This window comes from Sesamum indicum, linkage group LG2, assembly GCF_026168435.1.
Source record: "Sesamum indicum cultivar Baizhima isolate 11 linkage group LG2, ASM2616843v1, whole genome shotgun sequence".
NCBI classification, from domain to species: Eukaryota; Viridiplantae; Streptophyta; class Magnoliopsida; order Lamiales; family Pedaliaceae; genus Sesamum; species Sesamum indicum.
Window position 1 is genome coordinate 2229892 of NC_142658.1, and position 24532 is coordinate 2254423.

Below are 24532 nucleotides of genomic sequence, written 5' to 3' on the forward strand. Positions count from 1 at the left end.
AAAGCCACCCCAAAACCCTCCTCAGTCCAACGGCTCTATTTCCTCGAATAAATAGGGGCCATTGTTCTTCTGTGAGGAAGAGAGTGAAAACCGAGCAATCTTTGTGAGATACCTCTACCCTTCCATTAAACAGTTCTGAGTGAACAGCTGTACTGGTTTCCAGTTCTTGATCTCTGTGATCTACTCTCTGTGTGAGGTGCAACCGTGGGCCGAGTTTTCTGTGGGTACGGTGCCTAGTGACCCGTGACCCTTGTTTCTGCTGAATCTGGCTTGTTCCTGAGCCGCTATTAAACTCACAGTTCTATTCATCTATCTCTTTATTTCCTTTGTGTATTATTCATTTATCTCTGTAATCTCGGTCTGTAATTATTTAAAGGAGTTTCGTACTCCATATCAAGTGTAATAGTTTGGTTAGGTATTTGTTCAAAGGATACCACCTAGGGTTGTGTACCCTACAGTGGTATCAGAGCACTGTTCTGATCCTCTCCGCGCCGTGGTGGTGGTAACTCGCTTAAACCCCTCCTCCAGTTACTGCTACTCCATATCAAGTGTAATAGTTTGGTTAGGTATTTGTTCAAAGGATACCACCTAGGGTTGTGTACCCTACAATGATAATGGTAATAATTACAATATTTTTTTGTTGGTATTGTATCCGTATAAATATGTAAATAAGATCAATTAGTTCATTAATTCTTGATTATTGGCAATCATCTATGTTTTTCATGTTGTTGATAAATGTAAGAAATTAAAATAGATGATATCATAATTTTTGTTACAATCTGTTTTTATAATCATCTTATTTCATTTCAAATAATGTTTGTTTAATATTTGTATATTACTATATTTAGTTTCTTATATAATTAATTCGAAATAAATACTTTTTTCACAATCTTATACATAAAAAATTGACAATTTTTTTTATATTTATTTGTATTCTTTTGAATAAATATATAACCATGTATAAGTATTTATTTTCTACACATTGTAATTGATATATCATATTTTTCTATTTTTTATAATTAGCACTACTAGAAAATGCATTTATTATGACAAAATAATTATAACAAAAGCACAAGTTGTCAAAAAAAATTAATATGATTATACAAGCAATTGACTCGAGCGTCGAAACCGCCTCAACCCAATTAGACAGCAAAGTGTGGTTTTGATGATTGTCGGGTTGGACTTGGACAGAACTTTCTAAAAACCATAAACATTGAGTTGGGCCAAAAATGACCTAAATTGGACCAACCCGTACCGCGTACACTCTTGGTAGGAGCTTACTTGCATCCTTTGTTTCTTTTGGCCCTATTTTGCCATTTTTAACATGCTTAGGCTTCCTTGAGGATACTTGTTGTTGTTTTCCCATATAGGTCACACGAGCAGTCACTCTAGCTACCTCATCTCTTGGGCTTTTAGCTCAAGATGTCGTGTTGATCACAAGGAGCTTCATACAAAGTCATTGAGGACTGGGAAGCGAACAAAGCACAACCGACAAGTATTGTTCATCACTAAGCCCCGTGGTCTTAGTATCTTCGAGCTCATTGCTCCAAGATGCTCCAACATAGTGTGCTTATAATCCTTTGTGTGCTGCTGAAACCTCAAAGCGCCTGGCTTGGAATTCATATGGGGTTTTGCCTGACTTTATACTCTCCGACTTCAATAGCAGGTGTATTTTTTCGAAATTATATCAAAGGGTCAGACCCAACAGAGTTATAGCAGATAAGCCCGCAATCTTTTATGATATAGAGACTACAAGTCCAAGATATTCGAACAAGATATGTTTATTTAGCTGCTTACCTCAAAGCCCAACCTTTATGGTTGTTTCTCGCTATTTCCAAAAAAGGGTTAAATTACACATGTCCCTTAATCCAACGGATTGAATGTATTACTAAAGCTATTTAGCAAGTTGTTGGGTATGAAAGAAACAGAGAACAACTTTAAGAAAAGTTTCTTCTTCTTCCTCAATTTCTGGAGCTTCATCCCTACTTGAACTGGGATAATTCATTTTATAATTTTTGATTTTATCATTTGGTGCTTTTATTTTGATCTCTACCTCCGCCATAGCAGCTTGCGACCACAACTCCTTCCATGATTCCATCGCATCCCTCGCGGTGGCTGTGCAAGAATCCAATACGGCTGTCGAGATTTGCTTTGCATAAGTCATGGCAGCCATTGACAATGTGCATCACTAAATCTCCCTTGCTTTTCCTTCAACCAAACACTATCTCCGCCCCCTCCACCATTACCGGCCACTCAACTATTAGTTGTTTCCATCCCCAAAATTTGGCAACAACAGCCACAACAACCGCTGCAGCAGCATCAACAGCACCACCACAACACCATCCCACCCTCACTCCAACAACACCACCAGCAGCACAAGTTCTCCCACCACAACACCGCTTCATTAGTTGCTATTGCCCAAGCCAAACCAAGGGCTCATGCCACCACCAACACCCACTTATTCATTCTTTCAACTACACTAGAGATTTCTCCACTGTCTACTTTTTTCTGCGAGACCCACCTGTCCAAGTAGATGGTAACACAAATATTGCCATGTTCGCCCAAGGTTAGGATCTAGCACGGAGCCAATTGATGTGTGCGCCAAGTGGTGACGCTGGTGTTGTCGTGTTCACTCGAAACTAGATTAGACTAGCACAAAGGCAGTGAAAGTAGTAGTGACACCACGCCAGTATGGCAACATTCCCCTAGAGCTAGGACCTGGCATGAAAGTTGCCGGTGAATCCCACAATGCTGTTATAGGATGGATGTGGAAGTTATCAGACTTTGAATTCTCCAACTTCAGTAATTAACTTCTGAAGTAGAATTCTCCTAGAATCATATAAGTGCACGCTAAATTGCATTGGCATGCATTCATACATCTGAAAATAAAAGATGAAATGTCGAGTAGAAATAATGAATTCAGAATGCAGAAAACGATAAGTAAAAGAACCAAGAGCGAGGCTGTTTAAAAGGACTACTTATGATAAAACCATAATAGTCAAGCACTTCATAAACATGGAAACCACAGCACAATAACTATGGACAAGCAATTCAATTAGCCAACTGTTCATAAGCTTTGGAACATGTTAATCACACCTAGGACATAGCAAACCTCTCGACAGATGTCAAATGGTACGAGCAACAATCCCACTAAATAAGACAACGACGACGATGCAATTGACGAGTGAACAATTGAAGTTAGACCTAACAAGTTAAACCAGGGCAATGCTGCTTTCTCCACCGGGGGGCTTGCGCACCCCTCCAAAGTAGTCGCGAGATTCCTTTTTTCCATCAGCAAAAATGTTGCTGCCATTCATTTCTCGCAATTTTGCTGAACTGAGTGGCTTCTCAGCTGTAGTGGGAGGTGCATCTCCCTTAAAAATATCATTTCCTGAAAGCTCTGTGAATTTCTGGTTTGGAATCTTCTTTGATGTCTTGATCACAGGCTCTTCACTTGAAGCACCGTTCCTCTGGCCTCCAGCACCCTTTTAAATCAGAAAAAGTTCAGACATAGTTGAAAGTACCAAAAGTATGCATATATTGATGAAAAACCATTAGTTCTACCTACATCTAAGAGTAAACATCAGCACAGAATGTTTAGATAGGGTCTCAACATCTTTAGGAAATATTTAAAAGGGTCCAATTCTTACGCTGGGGGGCCTAGTTAAACATTTGAAAGGACTGCTTGTTGTAAAGAAAGGAAACTCTCCAAATGATCCTGGATATTCTTGCTCCTGCTCTTCAATTGATAGGGATGGAGACATGTTATTTAAAGGTAAATAACATTGCTACCTCCTAAAGTTAGATCTAATTACAAGCTCTCCTTGTCTTCTACAAAATTACAAATACATCCTTTGAGGTTATAGTTGTTTTTACAAGCGCACTCTCTATTCCATGCTGAAACTTTACACAAACACCCCCGGGACATTGCACTAACACCCCCTGAATGGATGTACCTATGATTTTATAAAGGACAGTTCGTGTAATTAGGTCTAACCTCGGGGGATGTCGCTGTAATTTACCCTTATTTAAACTATAATCTTCATTTGTCACTTTGAACTTTCCAGCTCTCATTTTTTCTCACTCGAGTCTAGCAAGGAAAAAGGTATAATACTTCATGGATAAATATTGTACCAATGGTGAAAGTATAGCAAATTGTATACGTACATCGGGTAATGGGGGTTCCCCAATTGTAATGCTTTCTCTTAATGCCAAAGCTCGAGCAGTCAAGGGCCGCGGTTGAATTTCGGGTGGTGGAGCAAAGATATTATGCCCACTGAGCTCCTTGTTTTTGGCATCAGAAATTTGTTTCTTCAACTTTGCCTCAGACTCGCTTTCCATATTTCCACTCAACTCCCGTTGTTTAGCAACTTCAGGCAGAGTGCTTGGCTTCTTGGGAGAAACTGTCTCTTCATCACCAAAAGAAATGTGACTGATCCCCGCCAACGCTTGCTACAAACAATTCCAATAGGTCAGTGAAATTCTGAACACATCTTAAATAACATGGGAAAATACTTGACCAGCAATGCTTAAACAAATACCTGGTACATACGCAATCCAGTTTTATTGACTGGGGTCTGGCCAGCATCCTCTGATTCTGATGCTCCATTTTCTCCTTTGGCTTTAAAAATACCACTGCCAGTCATTTCCTTCATTTTATAGTCAGAACATGGTTTCCTGGGATACAATAACGCACAAGGAGAAGAGTTTACTTGCAAAAGAGGAGCCAGAAGAAAGATGGAAACTAAAAAAATCTTTCCGCTAAATCACATCTTATCATAACAATAATATGCTAACAGTTTTCTGTGTTGGTGATCTAATTAGCATGTGAGGATTATATTATAAGAATTACGGCTGAGCCAACCAGCAATTTGTCAGGTCATCAATAATGGCTCGTCGGCTACCATATTTAAAGTAATACGCAATGTTTGACAGAGCTTTAGCAAACACTTGTTAATAAAATAAAGGGTAAATTACAACGACCTCCCCTCAGGTTTTGCATAATTTGAATAACCCCTCGCTGTTTGAAAATTTACAAATACCCCCCTAATTTTAACGGTCATCTAACAATTAGCCCAATCCGTTAGGTATCGATCCATTTTTTGTTGTAAACTGACCAAAACGCCCTTGTGGATTAAAATTATAATTTCATTTATTTTTTAAAATTTTCTGATTTTTTTATGGATTATTGAATAACTTTTGAAATTTTTCATCCACTTAGTTTGATTTTTTTTATAAGTTTTTCACTTTTTTTAAGAAAAATTCAATAAGGACAAAGTTCACAATTTCATACCTCCATCCAAAGATTACATAATTTTATCAAATATTAGGGTATATTCGTAATTATGACAAATCTCAGGGGAAGCCGTTGTAATTTAGCCTAAAATAAATGTTTAGGCTTGAAAAATGTCTTTGTGAAATTATCTTTTTTCTTATTTTTTGGTTTGTTGAATGTTAACAAGGGGATATTAAAATGATTCTTTGCTTTGAAACAACATTTTAATTCAATTTATGGTTCTCTTCTCCTGTTTACCGTAATTGTCAACTGAGGAATGCTAAGCTGTCTAGAAATCAAGTAAACATGCAAGACTTTTTAATAAAGTAACTTGTAAAAAGTTGATCTCCTAAGGTTCCACAATAAACTAATTTGTGTTTCAGCAGAGTACTGATCAGATCGATCCATATGACCGAATAGGTCATTCAAAATCCTTGTATCATGTGGGAATAACAAAGAAATCCACCCTAAGGAAATTTAGACAGATCTTTCTAATTGACCAGAGATTCAACATGCATAGAGTTAGATATTTCCTATACAAAGGCATCAGATTTTGCCGAAATACTCTTATTTAGACTACTTATCATCGAACATGGAAAAGCAATAAGGACAACATAAAATACCCCGTCCACTTGTTGACCTCATAATGACAACCTAGTTTCATTTACGTATGAATTGTTGATAAATCACTCAAAGATCTGAATGGGACAATCATGTTGTTTATTAGACGGAACAAAAACAAACGCAATACTCATTTTACTCTAGGGTTATCCCAATATCATGATCACAAACATAAACAACAAAAGGGAGATCCGATATCTTAGTAGCTGTTGACTTAGCAAGAACGTTAGCTGAATATGATTGAATTAAGATTGACTTCTACCTTTTTGCTTCAAACTTCAGTACTAAGAGTGTTACTGAATTGAAATGCTTATACAGCCAAGATTTTAAACGCGAAAAGGAAAAAAATAAAAAGAAAAAAAAAACTAAAAACATCGTTTAAATCAGAATCATACAGAAAGAATACATGTATTGAAAAAGAAGGAAACAGGAAAATCGACAGAGCTAGATCTCTAACCTTTTATTCAAGCTCTCAACTTCTTCATCAGTAACCTGCCCTCCGAACACCACCTTGCTAATCCCATCCGACGGCTGTCATTTCATCCAAATTTTCAATACAAAATTTGAATTAAGAAGAAAACATTACAAGAAAAAGTAATTCCGCGACAAGTGGAGAATAATCATTACCTGGTGAGAGCGAGCAGAGGAAGCTGGCGCGGGTGAAGATTCCGGCGGATTCTCCGACCATGTCAGCAGATCTGCCGTCGAAGTGTGAGGCTTCCGCACCGGCGTGGATTTCTCCATTGCTATCAAACAACTCTCAACCGATTCTCTTCCTACACAAGAGGATTCAAAACCAAAAAACAGTAAAGAACCAAGAATTCTTCTTCGCTCTTTGTTTCCTTTTCCTCAACAAACAAATCAATTCACAGAAGCGAAAGATGAGATCTGAAGCTGAAATGTGAACGAAACGATGGCTTTGCTGGTTTGAGATTTCACTGTAGTTTTGTTGGTCGGGGAGCTGCTCTGCTCTGCTCTGCTCTGGAGAAAGTGCCTTCGCTGTTGCTTATTCTTATACTGCTGCAACACCACTGCGCCTCTATATATTCTTCCTTTTCCCGTTTTCCCGTTTTCTTTTATTTTTTATTTTACACACTTCAAAAAAGAGAGAACTGCACAGAGAGAACCGGAGGTGAGTGGCTCTTGGTGACGCACTTGCATTGAATTTCTTTTGAATTGCTCTCTCTCTCGATTTTATAGGAGGCGGCATGTGCTTTAGTTGGATGGCACGTGACAGCGACAGAATGGGCCCCGCCCCCCCCCCCTTTCTCTTTTACGTTTTTACCCCTTTAACGTTGTGTTTGCATATTGCAAGGGAGTGTTTGCAATAATTTAATTTAAATTTTTATTAATTTTTTTTATTAAAAGATAAATTTAAAAATATTAATTTTTATTTAATTATTATATTTTCGAACTGTTTAAATTAAACTCAATTAAATAGAGAACTATAAATTTCTTCTCCATCAACGTTTCTTATTATTAATAAAATTATAAATATTAAAATTGCATATTTAAATTTTGAAATAGGACTTTTCAAATAATTTACAATAATAAAATTTTCACTTTCACATATTTAATCTGTTAGATATTTTATATTTTATATGCTACATTATCTAATTATATTATTCTTATATCATTAAAAAAATATAAATATTATTAATTAATAAAATGATATTTTTCTCTTTTTCCAATCATGCAAAGTCTAATTGTTGTGTATAATCAATAATTATATTACTTAATTTGAGCATTATTAAATTAAAGATTTAGTTTTTCCATTAATATTTAAAAAAAATTAAATATCTTATTTACAAACAACAAGTGCAAATATAAGGGAAAATAATATCTTTTTAACACATGGGATAAAACCGTCTTTAAACAATTAAGTTTGGTTTAGAAGTGATGTTTTTTCCAACACTATCCAATTTAGCTTTCGTATGCTTTTTACCTTTTCTTACAAACACTACTCACTTTTGATTCTACTGCAACTTTTTAACCTTTTCATTTAAAAATTACTTCTTTAAAAGTAGAAATTTTTGCAAACACTCCTTTAGTACTATATATCAAAATTTAAATTAATTAATTTGGTGAATAAAAATATAAAATTCATCAAAAATTTAAATTATTGTAACAATTATTCTAATTTAAATACGATGTGCAATGATATAAATACAACTATTTCTTATAACTATTAGTGTAACAACGAGGGACAAGTTGAAATCTACTAGTTGGCATAATTGATATCAGCAATATCTACGTCTATTTATTTGTCCTGAATCTTGAATAAAATTCACCAAATAAAAAAAAATAAACTACTAATTTGAAAATTCAAATAATAAACAATAAAAATTTGGCATAAACAATAAATTTGTTCCCATCAATTCCCACATTCATTTCATTTGTTAACTCTCTCTAAAATAGCCAAAAAAATGTAATTAAAAAACTATTTTATTTTATATAATAATTAAAAATAATTTACAATTGGTCGAAAATCAAAATATATAAATTAAAACTAAAAACACAAAATATACAAATTTAAACGAGTTTTATTTATTTATTTAATAATAAAAAAAAGTTAACGTTCGGAGACTTGATAAGTTAATAGCCTGTCGGCCGCTAGAGCTTGACAGAGCCCGGCTACATACATAGTTAGGGAGAGGAGGTTTAAATTTATAAGTCATTTAAACTCTTCGTTTGCAATCGATGATATGGGATATGTGTCTAATATGTTCGGATACTATTATAATTATTTATATATATGTAGGTGAAGAAATTATTATACTATTTGAAGTAGGTAGAATTATTTAAAATTAAGCATCAATTGGCATTATTATTATTATTATTATCATTTAATTATGAGTTGGAATTTGGTGAGAAGGGAAATTAGGAAGGAATTAAATTTGGGAAGGGGCAATTACGTCCCTTAAAAGCACGAAAAAGTCTTCACGCCGCTGACGTAGTGATAAAGGTGAAGCTTCCCCTTTTTGTGTTTGCTTCTCCGCTACCGTTGCAACTCAAAAAGCATTTCTCCCCTTCGAGTTTTCAAAATTTTCAAGTGTTTGTGTTGTTCCTAAAAAGGGGGATAAGGTCTTTATAAGTAATTTGATGGGATTATTTTTAATTAAATGAATGATAAAAAGTTTTGAATTAATTATAAGCTGTTTAATAGTAATATTGTACCAGATAAGATTTAATCGTGTGTTTACTTTTGATTGATACACATGGGCTGAGTGGATAAATTACTATTGAATCCTTTGAAATGTATTAAAGACAAATATTATGGGCAAAATCGAGAAATCATATACTTATTAGGTTGGCTGTGGTCGTTACGATAACCCATCTATGATTTAATGCCGAGCCCCCATGCCTCAAAGTAAGCGCTATACTTGGCTATATTATTTGTTTTATCCAAGCTTACACATCAAAGGAAATGAGGCCAAATGAATAAGATACGCCTCAATTATCTAAACAGTGATCGACGAAACATATTATGGTCAGCCCATATTGAGAAGGCTCCTATTATGACATTAGGATACTTAAATTAATAGATTGTAAAAATATTACGGTAACAAAAATTGGACCTAAACTATAGAGGGGCTCTATGACGATAAAATTGCAATTTTCGTCCCAAAATATAGGATGAGTTGCAATATTAGTCCCATAATTTTTTGAAATAGTCAATATTAGTCCCATTTTTAAGAAAATATTATACAATTAATCCACTGTTGCAATATAAGTCCCATACTTTAGGAAAATCTTATAAAGTTAGTGGCCAACATTACAAAATTAGTCGCAAACATTGCAATTTTTTGACGTAGGACTAACTTTTTCGTCGTTTTCCTAAAATATGATACTAATATTACTATTTCAGAAAGTATAGGAATGTTGTAATACTTTGGGACCAAAATAACAATTTCTCGTTCTATAACTATAAGGTCATTGATTCAAGGCCAAATTGCATATTATCCCACTTTATTTTCAAAATTCAACGAAAAATTCCTTTATATTTTAAAAATAAGTAAAAGAAGGCTCTATTTTCTTAAATATAGCACACTTGCCTTCACCATAAATTGAAGTTAACGGCATTAATTTTTTATCAAAAAATCTTTATGCCCTTATATATTATATATTATTTCTTATTTTTATGTCTGTTAGATCGTTTTTTATTGCATAACAACTGTAGGATTTAATCAATCCATCTCAACATTAGATCTTAAATTATTGTTTTGATAATTATATATATATATTAATAATATTCATAATTATAAAATATAAAATATTATTCGTAAAAATAAAAAAATTAAAGTAATCCCAACCCCTGCCACCAGGTCCCCTCCCTCCTCGACTAGTCATCCACCCAAACCCCTCGTGCCACCCAATGCAGAGGGGGTCAACCTAGGCGACCGCAATGCGCAATCGCCTAGGGTAGATCTGAATGGTGGCGATTGCCATTGCCTAGGGAAATTTTAGCTACCGCAACGTAGTAGTCGCCCATAGTAGATTTGGGCGACCGCGATGCAACAATCACCCAGAAAAGATCTAGGCGATATTGATTTTCGTGATTGCCGCATGGGAGCTTTGGGCGAGCACGACGATTTGCCCATTTTTTTTATGTTTTTAATGAATTAAAAAATTAATCTAAGAAAAAGCAAAATTTTTTAATAATAAAAAAAAGTATTAAAATTTTTATTGTGAATACATATACTAATAATTTATTAAATATTATTTATAGTAAATAATTATTTTAAATAAAATAAATTAAATATTAATTTAAGTTAGTTTTTAAAATATTATTGTTGTTGTTTATTAATATTTACATTGATATAAATATTAAAATTTTAAAAAAGAATGTAGTATATTACTTTTTGTATTGTAATTTTAATATAAAATTATAAATTTATAAAAAAAATATATACATTTTCTTTATTTTGATATTACAGTAAATATATTTAAGAACAAAATTATTTATATTTTAGAAGGAATGAAAATGCAATAAAAATCATTACGAACTTTCAAATAAATATATTTGATCTGGTAATTTAAAAACAATATAAGAACATTTTTGTCAATTAATAACAAAAAAAAGGTCAAAACTCATAAAAACAATTATGCCATGTGACGCCCCAAAGATTATAACACAAAATGATAGGATTATTTGATAAATTTTTATGAAACTTAGTTAATTAGTAAACATATTATAGGTTATAATTGAAATATAGTAAAACTTGAACGGATTAAATTGGAATTCGTTATCATCCTTTTCTTTCCCCATATGCGTGGTCTTCCTTTTCCTTTTCAAGAGGAGCATTAGTAGCAGTTACAGGAGTAGTAGGGAGCTCTGCACCAGCGGCCAAGGGGCTTCTTGTTCCTTTGACTTAGGGCTGCCTTCATCTTGAAGGTCCCCGTTGTTGAGTCAATTGCTGCTTCAATACGGGGACTCCTCACTTTTGCCTCAACCTCCCCCATGGAACCAGTATGAGGCTTTTTTGAAGAACTGCCAATAGCTGGCCTTGGAAAGAAAGAAGAAGAAGGATACTTACCCTTTGACTCACTGGAAACAGCGATGCCATACGAAGATCGGGGAGTAGGGGTCCTCCCAGTACGGCCTCCCAAAACATGATCCCTCATAAGCTTGCTGAACATAATATTTTCTTCCAATGCAAAGGAAAAGTTGGTACCCAATAATATATAAGGAAAATGCATAGCAGCAAGCAAAAAACAAAGAGGTACCCAAGGAATCTCCTAATTTTTCCATTTGAGGGGCCAGACCAAAATACCCTAACAATCTTTCGTTAATAAGGGATTGACAGTCATAGGAGGCCTCATTCAACCTAGCCAATAGAGAAGACAAAACAACTGTTCTCGCCCCCAACATGCACAAGAGACAGGGTTTTTTGAACCCATTTACTAGGGAATGACTAGGCATGGAAAGGGGGGGAGGACATAAAAATAACTGCTTTTCCAGTGTTTAGGGGGATTCGAAGTTGGTAGGAAAGACACCCCCTTGTGAGGAACAAACAAAAGAAATCTTTCTCAACCCGCTTAAGGCGATAACACTTAGCAAAAACATGTACCTATTATATGAGAACCATGAAAGCGAAAAACCATAAATACTTTTTAAATGCTTTTTTAAATCTCTTACAAATACTACCTTGATTAATATTTGTCATAATTTTCAGCTTTTAGTTATGATAATTAATTATAAAAAAATTAATAATATTTCATTTAGGTGACACGTTTTGCACATCATGCAATGAGAGGAGAAGCACAATTGTGCATCTATACACTAAATGCAAGGTTTCTAAAAAATTTCTCAAGAAACCACTTAGAACATAGAACAACTATGAAAGTAGCTTCTAATCTATCTATACTCAACTTTTTGATCATGTATGAAAGAACAAGCTCCTTTGCTTGTGTTATAAAGAAGAACAGAACAAATCAAAACAATCTGTCTGGGAATTACAAATGAGTTCAAAAAAATTAAGTGATGACCTGTGAATATTGCTCAAGGATGAGAGAATGAAGCCTATTTATCAGAATTCTATCTAATTCATCTTGAAGAAACGAATCCAACGGCTAAAAAGGCTAACTTTAAGAATTCTTCTAATTTGTCTTTGAAGAAGATAAAATCAACGGCTGAAATCCATGATTGAAGAACTGCAATGGTGAATCTTCAAATGAGACAAGAAAGTGAAGCTGTTGATCAGGAAATGGAAGCCTTATCCCAAGTTCAATCCTTCTTCACAAGACAGATGGATCGAATTCTTTACAGCAGATCAACAAAAGCTTCTCCCAGATTTCAGTCCTCCACACACAGATTGCACTTCCTTCACTGCAAAAAGAGTTATTTTTCCTGCTAGGAAAGTTACCAATGTTTCTCCAGATCTTCAATAATGGCAGCAAATAAACCATCATCAAAGCATATCTGAACCCATGTATGCATTCATTAAGCAGTATGTTCCCAGCTAATTCAGTCAGTTTCACCAAATCCAGTGCCTATTGACGATCAAGTTCAACCTTATCTATATGGTAAGCGTGGTAGCTATTCACCTTGGATGCAAAACATTCTGTGCCTTCATATTAGTACATGACGGCGAATTAAAGTTTTTTGATCGCTGTCATCAGAATCAGATGCATCATCATCAAAAGGCATTTTAATGAGAGTTCTGCCTTCAAGATATAGTTCTTTTGCCTCAGGCGATTGAGGCAGAAGAGTTATTCTCCTGGAAGGTGAAGAATCCGACTCTATGAGCTGCATCTCTGATTCGATGAGAGCTTCCATTTGAGCACGCTCTTTGTCCCCTGGATATGTAAGATAGAGGAAGGAGTAAATGACGCAACATAAACCCATTGGGATGGATATTGCTGCAAAAAGAGCCTTCGCCAAAGATGTTGCATTCCCTCTGTCCGTGGAAATATCTACGGTGCCAACTGGAACCGGCTTATATCCATAGACATACTGAGCCAGTACTCCAACAGTTGGAGGAGCAAATGATGATAATACAGACTCGAAGGATTTGTCTAAAGCGTAGACACTCGTTCGAGATTTCTCTGGGACAATCTCTGCAAAAATTGGACTATCTATGGCAATTACTATGATATTCAACATACTCATAATACTAAAAAGTGGCATGCAAGATTCAAAACCCTACCACATGATCCTCCCCTTCTCTAACGTTTTGTTATTTCCTTAAATTACAAAGCTTCATTGTATGAATGGAAGTTCATTAAATATTAAGTTAACAGCTTTCCTTCACAACGAGGAAGGAGTCCATCTACTAATGCAGGGATTATATCATGGTAAGATTGCTATTTTGAAACCTATATATCTGGAGATGTACTAAGAAATAAAAAATGAGACAGGGAATGGATGAAATGTCAGTTGAAATCTTACTTGTTTGTGGCTGGAGCATTCCAAGATATGCAAAAACCTGTGATAAACAGGACCAAACCATGCCAGAACATTGTAGAGGGATTGTTTGGCACCATCAACAAAAGAACTGCTGCGAGAGGGATCGCCAATCCTGAGCTTATCTGTCCCAGAATTATCCGGCCTGAGTTTGGAAGGCGCTTTGATAGGAAATCTCCCAACTTACCTCCAAATAGACCGCCAATAGAATTTGCAACCACAAACAAGATTAAGAGAATGGCGGTCTCCCCATGAGAGAAACCAGTTAGCTCCAACCACATCGGCGCAAAGGCCAAAGCTGACCAGGGAAACGAACCTGTAACACCTTGAGCTACAATAATTTGAAAGGATGGGATCTTTGTTACTGATTTGGCTTCCTGTATGAGGTCTTTCACGTCTGCCTGGAAAGACCTCCTGGGAGCTTCATTACTATCTCTGACACTCCCATTTGGAAAGTGGGGGTCAGTAGCAAATAACCGAACTAGTATCCCCACACCAACACTGACTATGCCAACAAGAAGGAAAGCAATCCTCCAGCCAGGGATTCCCATAAAAGTACGTGTAGCTACCCATAATGCAAATAATCCACCAACAATTGACCCAACATTGCTGGTAAGCTGCAGCCACCCAAAAGCCATACCACGGTTGCTGTCTTCAGTTGAATCAGCTACAATGGACTGAATTGCAGGTGCAACAATGGCAAGGCCAATCCCATTCAAAGCTCTTGACACAGCTATCTGGCAGACAAAATTTAAAAATTACAGAGGCAACTAAGAACCATGTCGAGTAAATTTTAGTACAATACCATAAAGATAACCTCCTACCACATATACATCTAGGTGAACCCCTGTACTCTTCTTTCTCTTCTCCTTACACTTAATAAGTGGTAGTTTCTATAGGTCCTAATCCACAGGGGGGCCAGCTTCAAATCTTATCCTCTTTTTTGGCAAATGACTTTATTCCTTGTCAACAAGAAGACTGCACCATGGACATACAATCTATCATTTTTCATGTCACTTATCTATTGTACTTATTGTGGAAGCACTACAGAGAAGCAATTCACTAATGAAAGGAAAGTTTGATGATTGAATTTCAAAAATAAAGTACTCAGTAGCTTTGCTTTTAATTACCACTGCAGGAAAAAACTCAAAATTGATATATTCTAAATGAGCAGTGCATGATTATGCTCGTCCACTCTCCACAACTTCTATCTATGGTGTCTCTGTCACTCAGTGAAACCAAACTTTACTGAACTATACATATCATCTCTTGCATCCCTCAGTAATAGGCATCATCTTCCATCACGTCCCTAGCTTCAAGAAATCTATGGTATTCTGGAATTTTGACAAGAACATTCCGTTTCACAGTTTCCATTAATTGAAAGTTCAATAATGAAAACCCATGTATTATGAGTATTAAGTCATGTAGGTGTCACTAATCAATCTGGAAAACCCAGTAAAACAATATAAAATAAGAGACCTTAGAATACTCAAATACTTTACATTGACCATACAGCATTCACTGAAAAACTACAAATTGGTGCAGAAAACTTGAAATTAGACTTTTCCACTGTTGGTTGCTAAGATGATTAATATGTGCTATACTCAACACCTGATCCCAAATATAACACTTTTTGGCTATAACAGGTGATTCAAAGTAAACAATTTTGGGCTATACTCAACAGCTCTCATTCTTCTGGAGGTTCAAACAATATGCCTTTCCTTTCCACTCTGACACACCAATTATATGGACCAAGAATGACCGCATATCATAAAGGAGTCTCACTGCCTGAAGAATACAAACCCTCATTTAATTTGCACAAAACTGAGTGCAAAGATTTTCAAATCACATTGCATGCAGGTTATTTTCAGGAGAAAAAAGTACCTCTGGATGGGCTTTGATTCATCACATAGGTTGACATCTATAATCATGCAATAAGAAGTTGAAATAAGACAAAGTCAGACAATAAACTCTCTCTCACTTTCCTGAGGACCAACAGAAGGCACCTTCCAAAATGGATCAGTAAACCAAGGACTTATCTAAATTGTATCAATACTATGAGATCTTAAGAACACAATCTCTCACTCACTTTCGAGGAACTAAGACGAAAAAAGCTTATTCCTATGCATCATAAATCTCAGGGTGTGTTTAACATTATCATTACTATATGATCTTATGACAAATATATTTTACAATAAGCTATATATGCACATAATCACCCCATTATGATGCCCCCTTCTATACTGAGAACTCTGTTACCAGACTATTTCTCAAACCAACTAATCGAAATTGCTCGTGTTCTCGTATTCACCAAAAAAACCAGTAGTCATTGTACCATTTAAACAAATTGGTGCCATGAATTATCAAAAATGATCATGAACACCTCAAACACAACGCAAACAAATTGCTTACCCACCCTGGAACTCCAATTACCACAAAAAAGACGCATCCTCAAACAACAAAAAAATACTGATAAAAAATAAAAGATTGAAAGAAGAAAAGCAGCAAAACAATGGACGGTTTCGGTTGAAAACCTGAAAGAAGGTGGAGGAAAGGGCAACGAGGAAGGTGGCGCCAGCCCACAGGAAAGCTCCATAAGAAATGACGACGGCCCGGTTATGGAAGGACGCCAAGTAAGCGGCTAAAGGGTAACAAATGGCCTGCACCATCGATCGGAAAAGGGTCAAAGAGCCCAGCCCCGTTGGGCCCGTCTGGAGTGTCTCCCCCACCTCTTTGTACACTCCCGGCAACAACGATTCGTCCGCTCTTTCCATGATCCCTGCCAGATTGACCAGCACAAGCGTTAACGTTTCTGTTCTCATCTCTGTTTTTCCTTCAGGGTTTTTGGTGGGCTTTCGGTCTTCTCTCCACGGATGTTATTTCATGATCCAAACGACGTTAGTTTTTTTGGAGGGAACGGTGGCGGACGGCGGGGGGCTGGCGGACGGTTTTGTTTCTGTTTTTTTTTTTTGAAAAAAACGGAGTGATGAAAGCGTGGTCTTCGCAGGTATATTCGAAGAGCACAAATGTTGGAAGAAAAGAATAAACCATTAAAATTGAATGAATTAAATTTAAATAATTTTTGCTATCTGATTGATTACAAATAATCCATTTGGTTTCAAGTTTTACTATTAATATCACTTCGGTGCTAAATTGACATTTTTCTTTCATTTTTTTATTATCTATTTATATAATCATCATTTTATTTGTATAAAAGATGTAAATCAATCAAAGAAAAACTTGTATGAATTTCTAACAATATATTTTATTTTATTTGAACCATTTGACTTTTAATTTTATATTTGATTATGAAAATTATTATTTTAATATTTTTACTATTTCTATTCTCAATCTTTTAATAGTCTAAGTCCACTCAAAAAATAGTTTTGAAGTAGGATATTGGTTTAATATAATAAAGATAAATGACTTAAACATTTGATCATTATTAAAGGTGCTTTGCATTGAATTGAGATATTAAAGTTTACGTGCAAGATATTAAATTTAGATTCAAAAGTTTAAATTTTATATTACAACTTTTTAGAAATTAAAATGTAAATTGAATTTATTTGAGATTGTAATTGATGCGTGTGATTTTAGCACGGGCCCTAAAATTTTAGATCTCGATATTGAATTTGGGCTAATTTAGTGAAAGCTCTTGAGAAAGAGGACCTGCAAAACGAACTGTTAACACTCCGATGCTTAAATTAGTCCCGAATTTAAAAATAGATAAATGTAAAAATAAATTATGATGAAAAATTATGATAAAAGTGATAATTTTATATGTGAGAGCACGAGATTAGATTAGTAGAGTAGAAGCAAGAGGAGTTCTCGAGTGTGGAAGGGGACTATCTTTTTATAGAGGAGGAGTCCTCTGTAACGGGAGTTCCGGTGAGGGGGATCCGCATGCCCAGCGAGGAGGGCGGGATTTAGGAAGGATACGGTTGCACTTTATTCATTTCTTAAGCAGCAAGTTTTTGGATGAAGGGAGACTCCTTCTTCATGTAGACTCCTACCTGGTGGAGAGTCCTCTTAGGCTGAAGAGTCCAACCCCTTGAAGGCACCTTCCTCCCTTCGAGCTGGCCTTGGGAAAGATGCAGCAGGCCTTCGTACTATGCCTCCTTCTTGGGTCAAGCTTGCAAGCTTCATCCTTGGAACAAGCCCAACGAGCCCCCCTTTTGCCTCTTTCGTTTGACAATCTGTTTTCTAAGGGCATCCACCTATCTAGTTTCTAGGGAGTACTTGTCAAGGTCGTCCGCCTGTCTACTTTCTAGGGGGCACCTGCCAAGGCCGCCTATCGAGTATTTTTGGGGTATCTTAGGACTTGGGCCTCCTAGGATGTCACGGGCATCTCATTTCTTTCTTCTTTTTGAATCGTCTGGACCTCTTTGGGCCAACCTATTTTTATGCACATCAATATCCACCACTACTCTAATAAGTAGAGATCGCGATACTTATTAGAATAGAGATCTTCAGAGATGGGGTCCGAAGAATGAACTTTTCTTTTCTCCTTTTTTTTTTCGAATTCCTGTAAAGAATATAATTAGCATAAATATTCTTAGAATAAGAAGAACTTACTTCGTGCCTGTATGAAGCAGGACCTTTTAGGAGGGAGCCTCCATGGAGGACGGCTTAACAGGTGCCTTTCGTGCCTACTTCGATGTAGGGCTTTATTTTTCTGCAAGAGAATGTTAAATAAGAAATACGTGTATATATTACAAATAGATATTGCATGGAGCAAAGTTATTGTGCCACTTAGGAGGAGGGCTTATTTGAGAGGGGTCCCTTCTTGGCGCAAGACCTAGGAATTTCACTGGAGGAAGAATAAGGTGTCGGTTGGAAACAGAGCTTAAATACCTCCCCGGAGGAGGGCTTAGGTGCTTGCACGGGATAGAGCTTATGAGTCTCCTAAAGAAGGACCTAAGTGCCTGCTTGAAGGAGAGCTTGGGGAGCCTCCACAGAGGAGGGCATTTGTGCCTGTGTGGAAGACATGACTTTTTATGATAGGGATGCCTTTTTCGTAAAATTCCTACAAGCAAACATATGTTAACATATTGAAAGGGGTAAAATAAATCTCCAAAATTATTAAAATAAAAAGTATTCATTGAGGGAAGCAAGTATGTAAAGATTTATTTGCTGAGGGGGATGCGCCCTTGGGTGCAGAATTTTTTTGAGGGGGATGCCTGCCATAGGGCAGGGCTTATTCTTAGAAGGATACTGCCTGCTCTTCTAGGGGGCTTCCTATACATTAAAAATCTAATTAGTATAACATGGTGATGGAGCCACTGAAGTTGGGGCTTGAACAAAGGTAGTAATCAGTCATAGGAGGTCCTCTAGCGTAAGGGGACCATCCTTTCGGGGGAGTCCTCCAAGGAGGTGTGGACTCCTTCCATTGATCTCACGTCTTTAACTCAATTTTCTACAGACGACGCCAATTGATGCGTGTGATTTTAGCACGGGTCCGAAGTTCTTGGATCTCGATATTGGATTTGGGCTAATTGAATGAAAGCTCTTGAGAAAGAGGACCTGCAAAATGAAGTGTTAGTACTCTGATGCTTAAGTTAGTCCCGAATTTAAGAATAGATAAATATAAAAATAAATTATGACGAGAAATTATGATAAAAGTGAGAATTTCATATGTAAGAGCACGGAATTAGAGTAGTAGAGTAGCAGCAAGAGGAGTTTTCGAGTGTGGAAGGGGACTGTCTATTGAGGGATACTCCCCCTATTTATAGAGGAGGAGTCCCTCTGTAACATGAGTTTCAATGAGGGGGATCCGCATGCCGAGCGAGGAAGGCGGGATTCAAGAGGGATACTGTTGCACCTTATCCGTTCCTTAAACAGCAAGTCTTCAAATGAAAGGGGACTCCTTCTTCATGCAGACTCCTACTTGGTGGAATATCCTCTTAGGCTGAAGAGTCCAACCCCTTGAAGGCACCATCCTCCTTTGGGACTAGCCTTAAAAAGATGTAGCAGGCCTTCGTACTGGGCCTCCTTCTTGGGTCAAGCTTGCAGGTTTCATCCTTGGACCGAGCCCAGCAAGTCTCCCTCTTTGGCCGATCTTTAGGAAACCGGCCTCCTTTCTTTGCCAATCTGTTTTCTGGTGATACCTACCAAGACCCCCCCGCTTGTCTACTTTCTAGGGGGCACCTGCTAAGGCCGCCTATCGAGTGTTTTTGAGGCCTCTCATGACTTGGGTCTCCTAAGATGTCACGGGCCTCTCGTTTCTTTCTTCTTTTTGGATCGTTTGGGTCACTTTGGGCCAACCTATTTTTATGCACATTAGTAATAAATTTTGAACTTTACTTGTAATATAATTAATTATTAAGTAATAAGTTATCTTATAAATATAGATAAATAAAATGATAAAAACTAACAAAGTGTATAAAATATTATTATCAAATATAATACTTAAATGTAAAAAATGAAAGTCAAATTATTCAAATAAAGATAAAATATATTGATTAAATTTACTTAATTTTTTTAGCATATTTGTTATTTCTTATTTAGTATCTACGGGTAAAATAGTCATTATACCAAAAAGATTATACAAATAAAAAATAAAAATCATCAACTGAATCCTAAAGTGATAATAATAATAAGACTTGAGTACCAATTAAGTGCATTTATAATTACTTCAGAACTAAATTGACATTAATAGCACTTGGTACCAATATAATTTTTACTAACTTTTATGAAAAAACTAAGTATCAATTAGGACATTTGTATAAATGCATATATCCATTTGATATTATAGAGAAGTTAGGGCATCAATTTAACAATAACACTAAAATTAGGTTACTAAAATAATTTTAACTCTACATGTAATATAGGTCTGATATATGTACCTGGGATGGCCCAAACTTTTTCCTAGCCCAATAGCCCAAGTGACCCAATAAGAAGGGTTATGGGCTTTAACTTACATCAACCCAGCATGACAAAGGAGGTTTGGATGGTCCAGCCCCCTAATGGATCTCACAAGCCCAAATAACTCCAATGGATTGTGAGCCCAAGAAGGAGGAAGGCGCCCATTGGACTTGGTCCAGAAATAAAGCCTAATAAGATGATAAGACTCCTAAGCTAGTAGGACTCCTCATGAACCCAAGACTTCCTACTAGCCAACAGATAAGAACGACCCCAACCTTACCCTAACACCCTAACCAACTCTCTCGAAGCTCTAGGAGGAGGGATAGATCCCCGCCGCACGCGGATATCCCCTTATAAATATAGGTTTTATCCCCCTTGATAGGAGAACGACTCTCTTGCTTTTGAGAAATCATCTTTGTGCACTTTATAGAATATTATTGCATATACTTGTATTCATTCTTAATTTTATTCACCATACTACAATTTCTCTTTGAAATTCTTTATCTTTCTCATTTATTTTATCTTAAATTCGTCACTAACTTGGACATCAGAATACTAATATTTTTTTTTCAAGTTTTCTTTTTAGAATCCTTATACGTTTCGGCCCAAACCCTATGCATCACTCCAAGACTATTAGACCCATGCCATTTCTGCACATATCAATAATGTTAATTACACTTAGACCCTCTATAAAAATGTGACATTAAACTTTTCTATGATTTTTTTTAAATTACACTTGCGCCACCAATGAGAAGTTTCAGTTTACAATACTGCCCCTCCCTTTAGGGTTTAGACGAAAAATGCTAACATCAACAAAAAAATACATATATTTTTAATTTTATGCGTATAAATTATTGGCAGAATGGCTATTTTTTTCTTTATCAACGTCTAATTTTTATCCAATGTCAATAATTCAGAACAATATTGTATTATAGTTACATCCTTTTAATTTCATATATATTATATTTACTCATTCACAAGTATAGAAATATTTTACTAGAGTATTTTTGTCGATAAATAAATAGAGAGATTCCCCAATGGGAGAAGCAAGAGGATCAGAAGGACACCATTAGAAGAGCATGGTCAGACGGACACCTTCTCACATGCATATATTTTACACTCTTTAAGCCCACCTACTATATCTTTTTACCCTTTTTGCTACCATGTTAGCTTATAGGAGCATTGTAATTTTGTACTTAGTGTTTTGATTCTTTATCAATCTGTCTACTGTATATAGAATCAAGCAATAATACTCTCTTCTTCACTTATTTATATATTTTCATCATCTACCCCTTGTTCCACCACTTTCCACTTTAAGTGGGCCGAGTACCATATTTTTTGCTGGCATTATCTATCCGATACGTGCGTTTTTTGCACGCATCATTGGTTTCGTCTATGGGAACACTGAACTAAGACATGAGAACAATGAAAACCACCAATGCTGGAGTTAACACCTCCTCGGATGACTCTCCCGAAAGGATGGTCCCCCTCACGCTGGAGGATCTCCAACGAATGATTACTACCAATGTTCAAGGCTTAACTTCAGCTGCCTTGCCATTATCATTACTTTATGCTAATGTTTCCACTAATCCGATTTTTAATGTGTATGGAATCGTGAGACAAGACATCCCTTTAGGGAGAAGGTGAGAGCACCCTCCCCCATAAGAAGGTACCCCTAGGGATTGGAGGGCACACATTGATAAGCTTTAGTAGGAGCTCTTAAACCTGCAGAGGCGTGTCTTTGGGGTCCCCGTGGAGGAGTAGGTGGGCACCCCTGCAGCGAAGAAATCTTGGCAGCTGAAGTCCAATCTACCGAAGTACGACGGAACCATGGACCATAGGGGCACCTATCCTTCTTCGAGAATGTTGCCCTTCTCCACCATTATACCGTTGGGGTGAAGTGCCGTGTGTTCGTAACCACTTTCACACAATCGGTCCAATAGCGGTTCAACCAATTTTTCTTAGGATCTATCTGATTGTGCAAAGAATTTCGCTCTCTCTTTTGCCATCAATTTGCTAGTAGTAAACGACGTCAAAAGACAATCACAAGTCTTTTTTCCTTACAACAAAAAAGAGGATAACTGAGGGAGTATCTTCAACGTTTTAATGTAGAGGCCTTAGAGGTCATTACTGCTATATCTGATACACTAACCTATGCTTTTTTCGCAAGTATTACAAAATGGGACTTCTTCATGTCCTTAACTAAGAGAATTTGAAATAAGCTAGAAGTACAAGAATGAAGTCCTTAGTGAAAGATGCAAGGAACAAGAGGAATAGGCCATACTTCACCCAGACGCTTTCTTAGAATAAGCCCTGGCCTAGGCAGGCATCCTTCTCAGCCTTCTCACAATAAATCCCTACCCCTAAGCAAACACCCTTTAATAAAAAGACTTGTCTTCCATACAAGCATAGAAGTCCTTCTCTGTGGAGGCACCCCAACCCTCTTTCGGGCAGACACTTAGGTCTTTTTTTGGGGGACTTTAAGCTTTATTTTTGTGCAGACACCTAAGCCTTCGTCCGCTGGGGCATTAGCAGCCCTACTTCCGGGAGAACCTTATTCTTCCTCCTGTGAGGTTCTTAAGTCCTGCTCCAAGCAGGCAACCTCAAATAAACCCTTCGAAGAGGAGGTAAAATAGTCTTTCTCCATGCAAGACCTATTCGTTATATATAAACATCTTTCTTGTTAACATTCTATTGGCGAAAAATAAAGCCCTACACCAGAGTAGACACAAATGGCATCGATTATGCCCTCCTCCATAGAGGCACATAGGCCCTCTTCCATGAAGTCACCTTCACAAAAGCCTTGCTCCATACAGGCACAAAATAAACTCTTCATGGTGGCATTGTAACCGGATCTTTCCTAGAGCTGTTCATCGATGCCCGTGTTTGCTCACCAAACTGGAACCACGAACAAAAAGATGTGAAAAAAAGAAAGAGTCTTACGTGGTAGTCCCACACTTTGATTGAAGTAATGAGTATAACAGCTGTTAACGCTTTACCAATAGAAGACTTTCGCTCCCCAACTCTCTATCGCCCTTCTCCATTTTCTAAGCAGCTTATTCTACTAATATTCTTTGCAGGAATTCGAAAAAAAAATGGCTCATTTTTCGGGCCACGCCTCTAAAGACGTCTACTCTAAAAAGTGTTGAAATCTTCCTTATTAGAGTGGGAAAGCTACTAATGTGCCTAAAAATAGGTTGACCAATTATTCCAAAAAGAAAAAAATGCAAGGCACATGGTACCCCACAAGGGAGACCCAGTTAGGGAGAAGGCCCAAGAGGCCCAGGCAGACGTCCCCCAAAAATTAGAAGTCTAGTCGGCCCAAATTTGGGAGGGCCCTAATCTAAGAAGACCTCATAAGCCCACAAGAAGGCCTAGGGACTTGGAGTCCCCAGCCAACACTATAAACCCTAGTTAGGGACTAAAGCATCAGGTCGAGCATGCGAGTGGTCCATAGGCATAGATCATCAGAGATTTGTGGGACTGCAAGTGTTTTCTGCATATGCCGTGGGCACAAATTGTCAGAAATTCGCTCAACTGAGCTGAAAAGTGACCCTACAAAAATACTTATTGGTTGTCTCCCACGTAGTGCATGTTTAACGTCATCTCGATGGTAGGATTCTTAATTGGTGGAAAGTTAAGGAGGGGGTTCAATGGGAGGTGGTATCCCTCGATGTAGTGCTTGAGCATCTGCCAATCCACTCTAATGATGCTGCTTATCACCATCCTTGAATTTTCTCATGTGAGATTTATGCCATGTCGTGGTGTGTTCCTTATACAATCTGACATTCTCATCGACGTGGTTCCTCCATCTCTTCATCCTATTAGGTTGATGCCAATTGTCCTCCCTTGCTCCTTTTCAATTG

The 24532-nt window shown here is 36.8% G+C and overlaps 2 protein-coding genes across 2 annotated transcripts; both read right to left on the minus strand.

Annotated features, from left to right (window-relative positions):
• Window positions 1–2962: 2962 nt before the first annotated feature.
• On the minus strand, window positions 2963–6987 carry LOC105177131 (uncharacterized). The gene is made up of 5 exons (XM_011100175.3): window positions 6524–6987; window positions 6354–6427; window positions 4542–4677; window positions 4168–4452; window positions 2963–3485 (listed from the first exon to the last, which is right to left on the minus strand). Exons 1-5 carry the CDS (start codon window positions 6638–6640, stop codon window positions 3213–3215), a joined length of 885 nt encoding a protein of 294 aa, XP_011098477.1. The 5' UTR covers window positions 6641–6987; the 3' UTR covers window positions 2963–3212.
• Window positions 6988–12283: 5296 nt separating this feature from the next.
• Window positions 12284–16799, minus strand: LOC105177140 (uncharacterized). Its single transcript, XM_011100186.3, has 3 exons — window positions 16337–16799; window positions 13788–14539; window positions 12284–13470 (listed from the first exon to the last, which is right to left on the minus strand). The coding sequence occupies exons 1-3, from the start codon at window positions 16622–16624 to the stop codon at window positions 12969–12971; spliced, it is 1542 nt and encodes a 513-aa protein (XP_011098488.1). The 5' UTR covers window positions 16625–16799; the 3' UTR covers window positions 12284–12968.
• Window positions 16800–24532: the final 7733 nt, after the last annotated feature.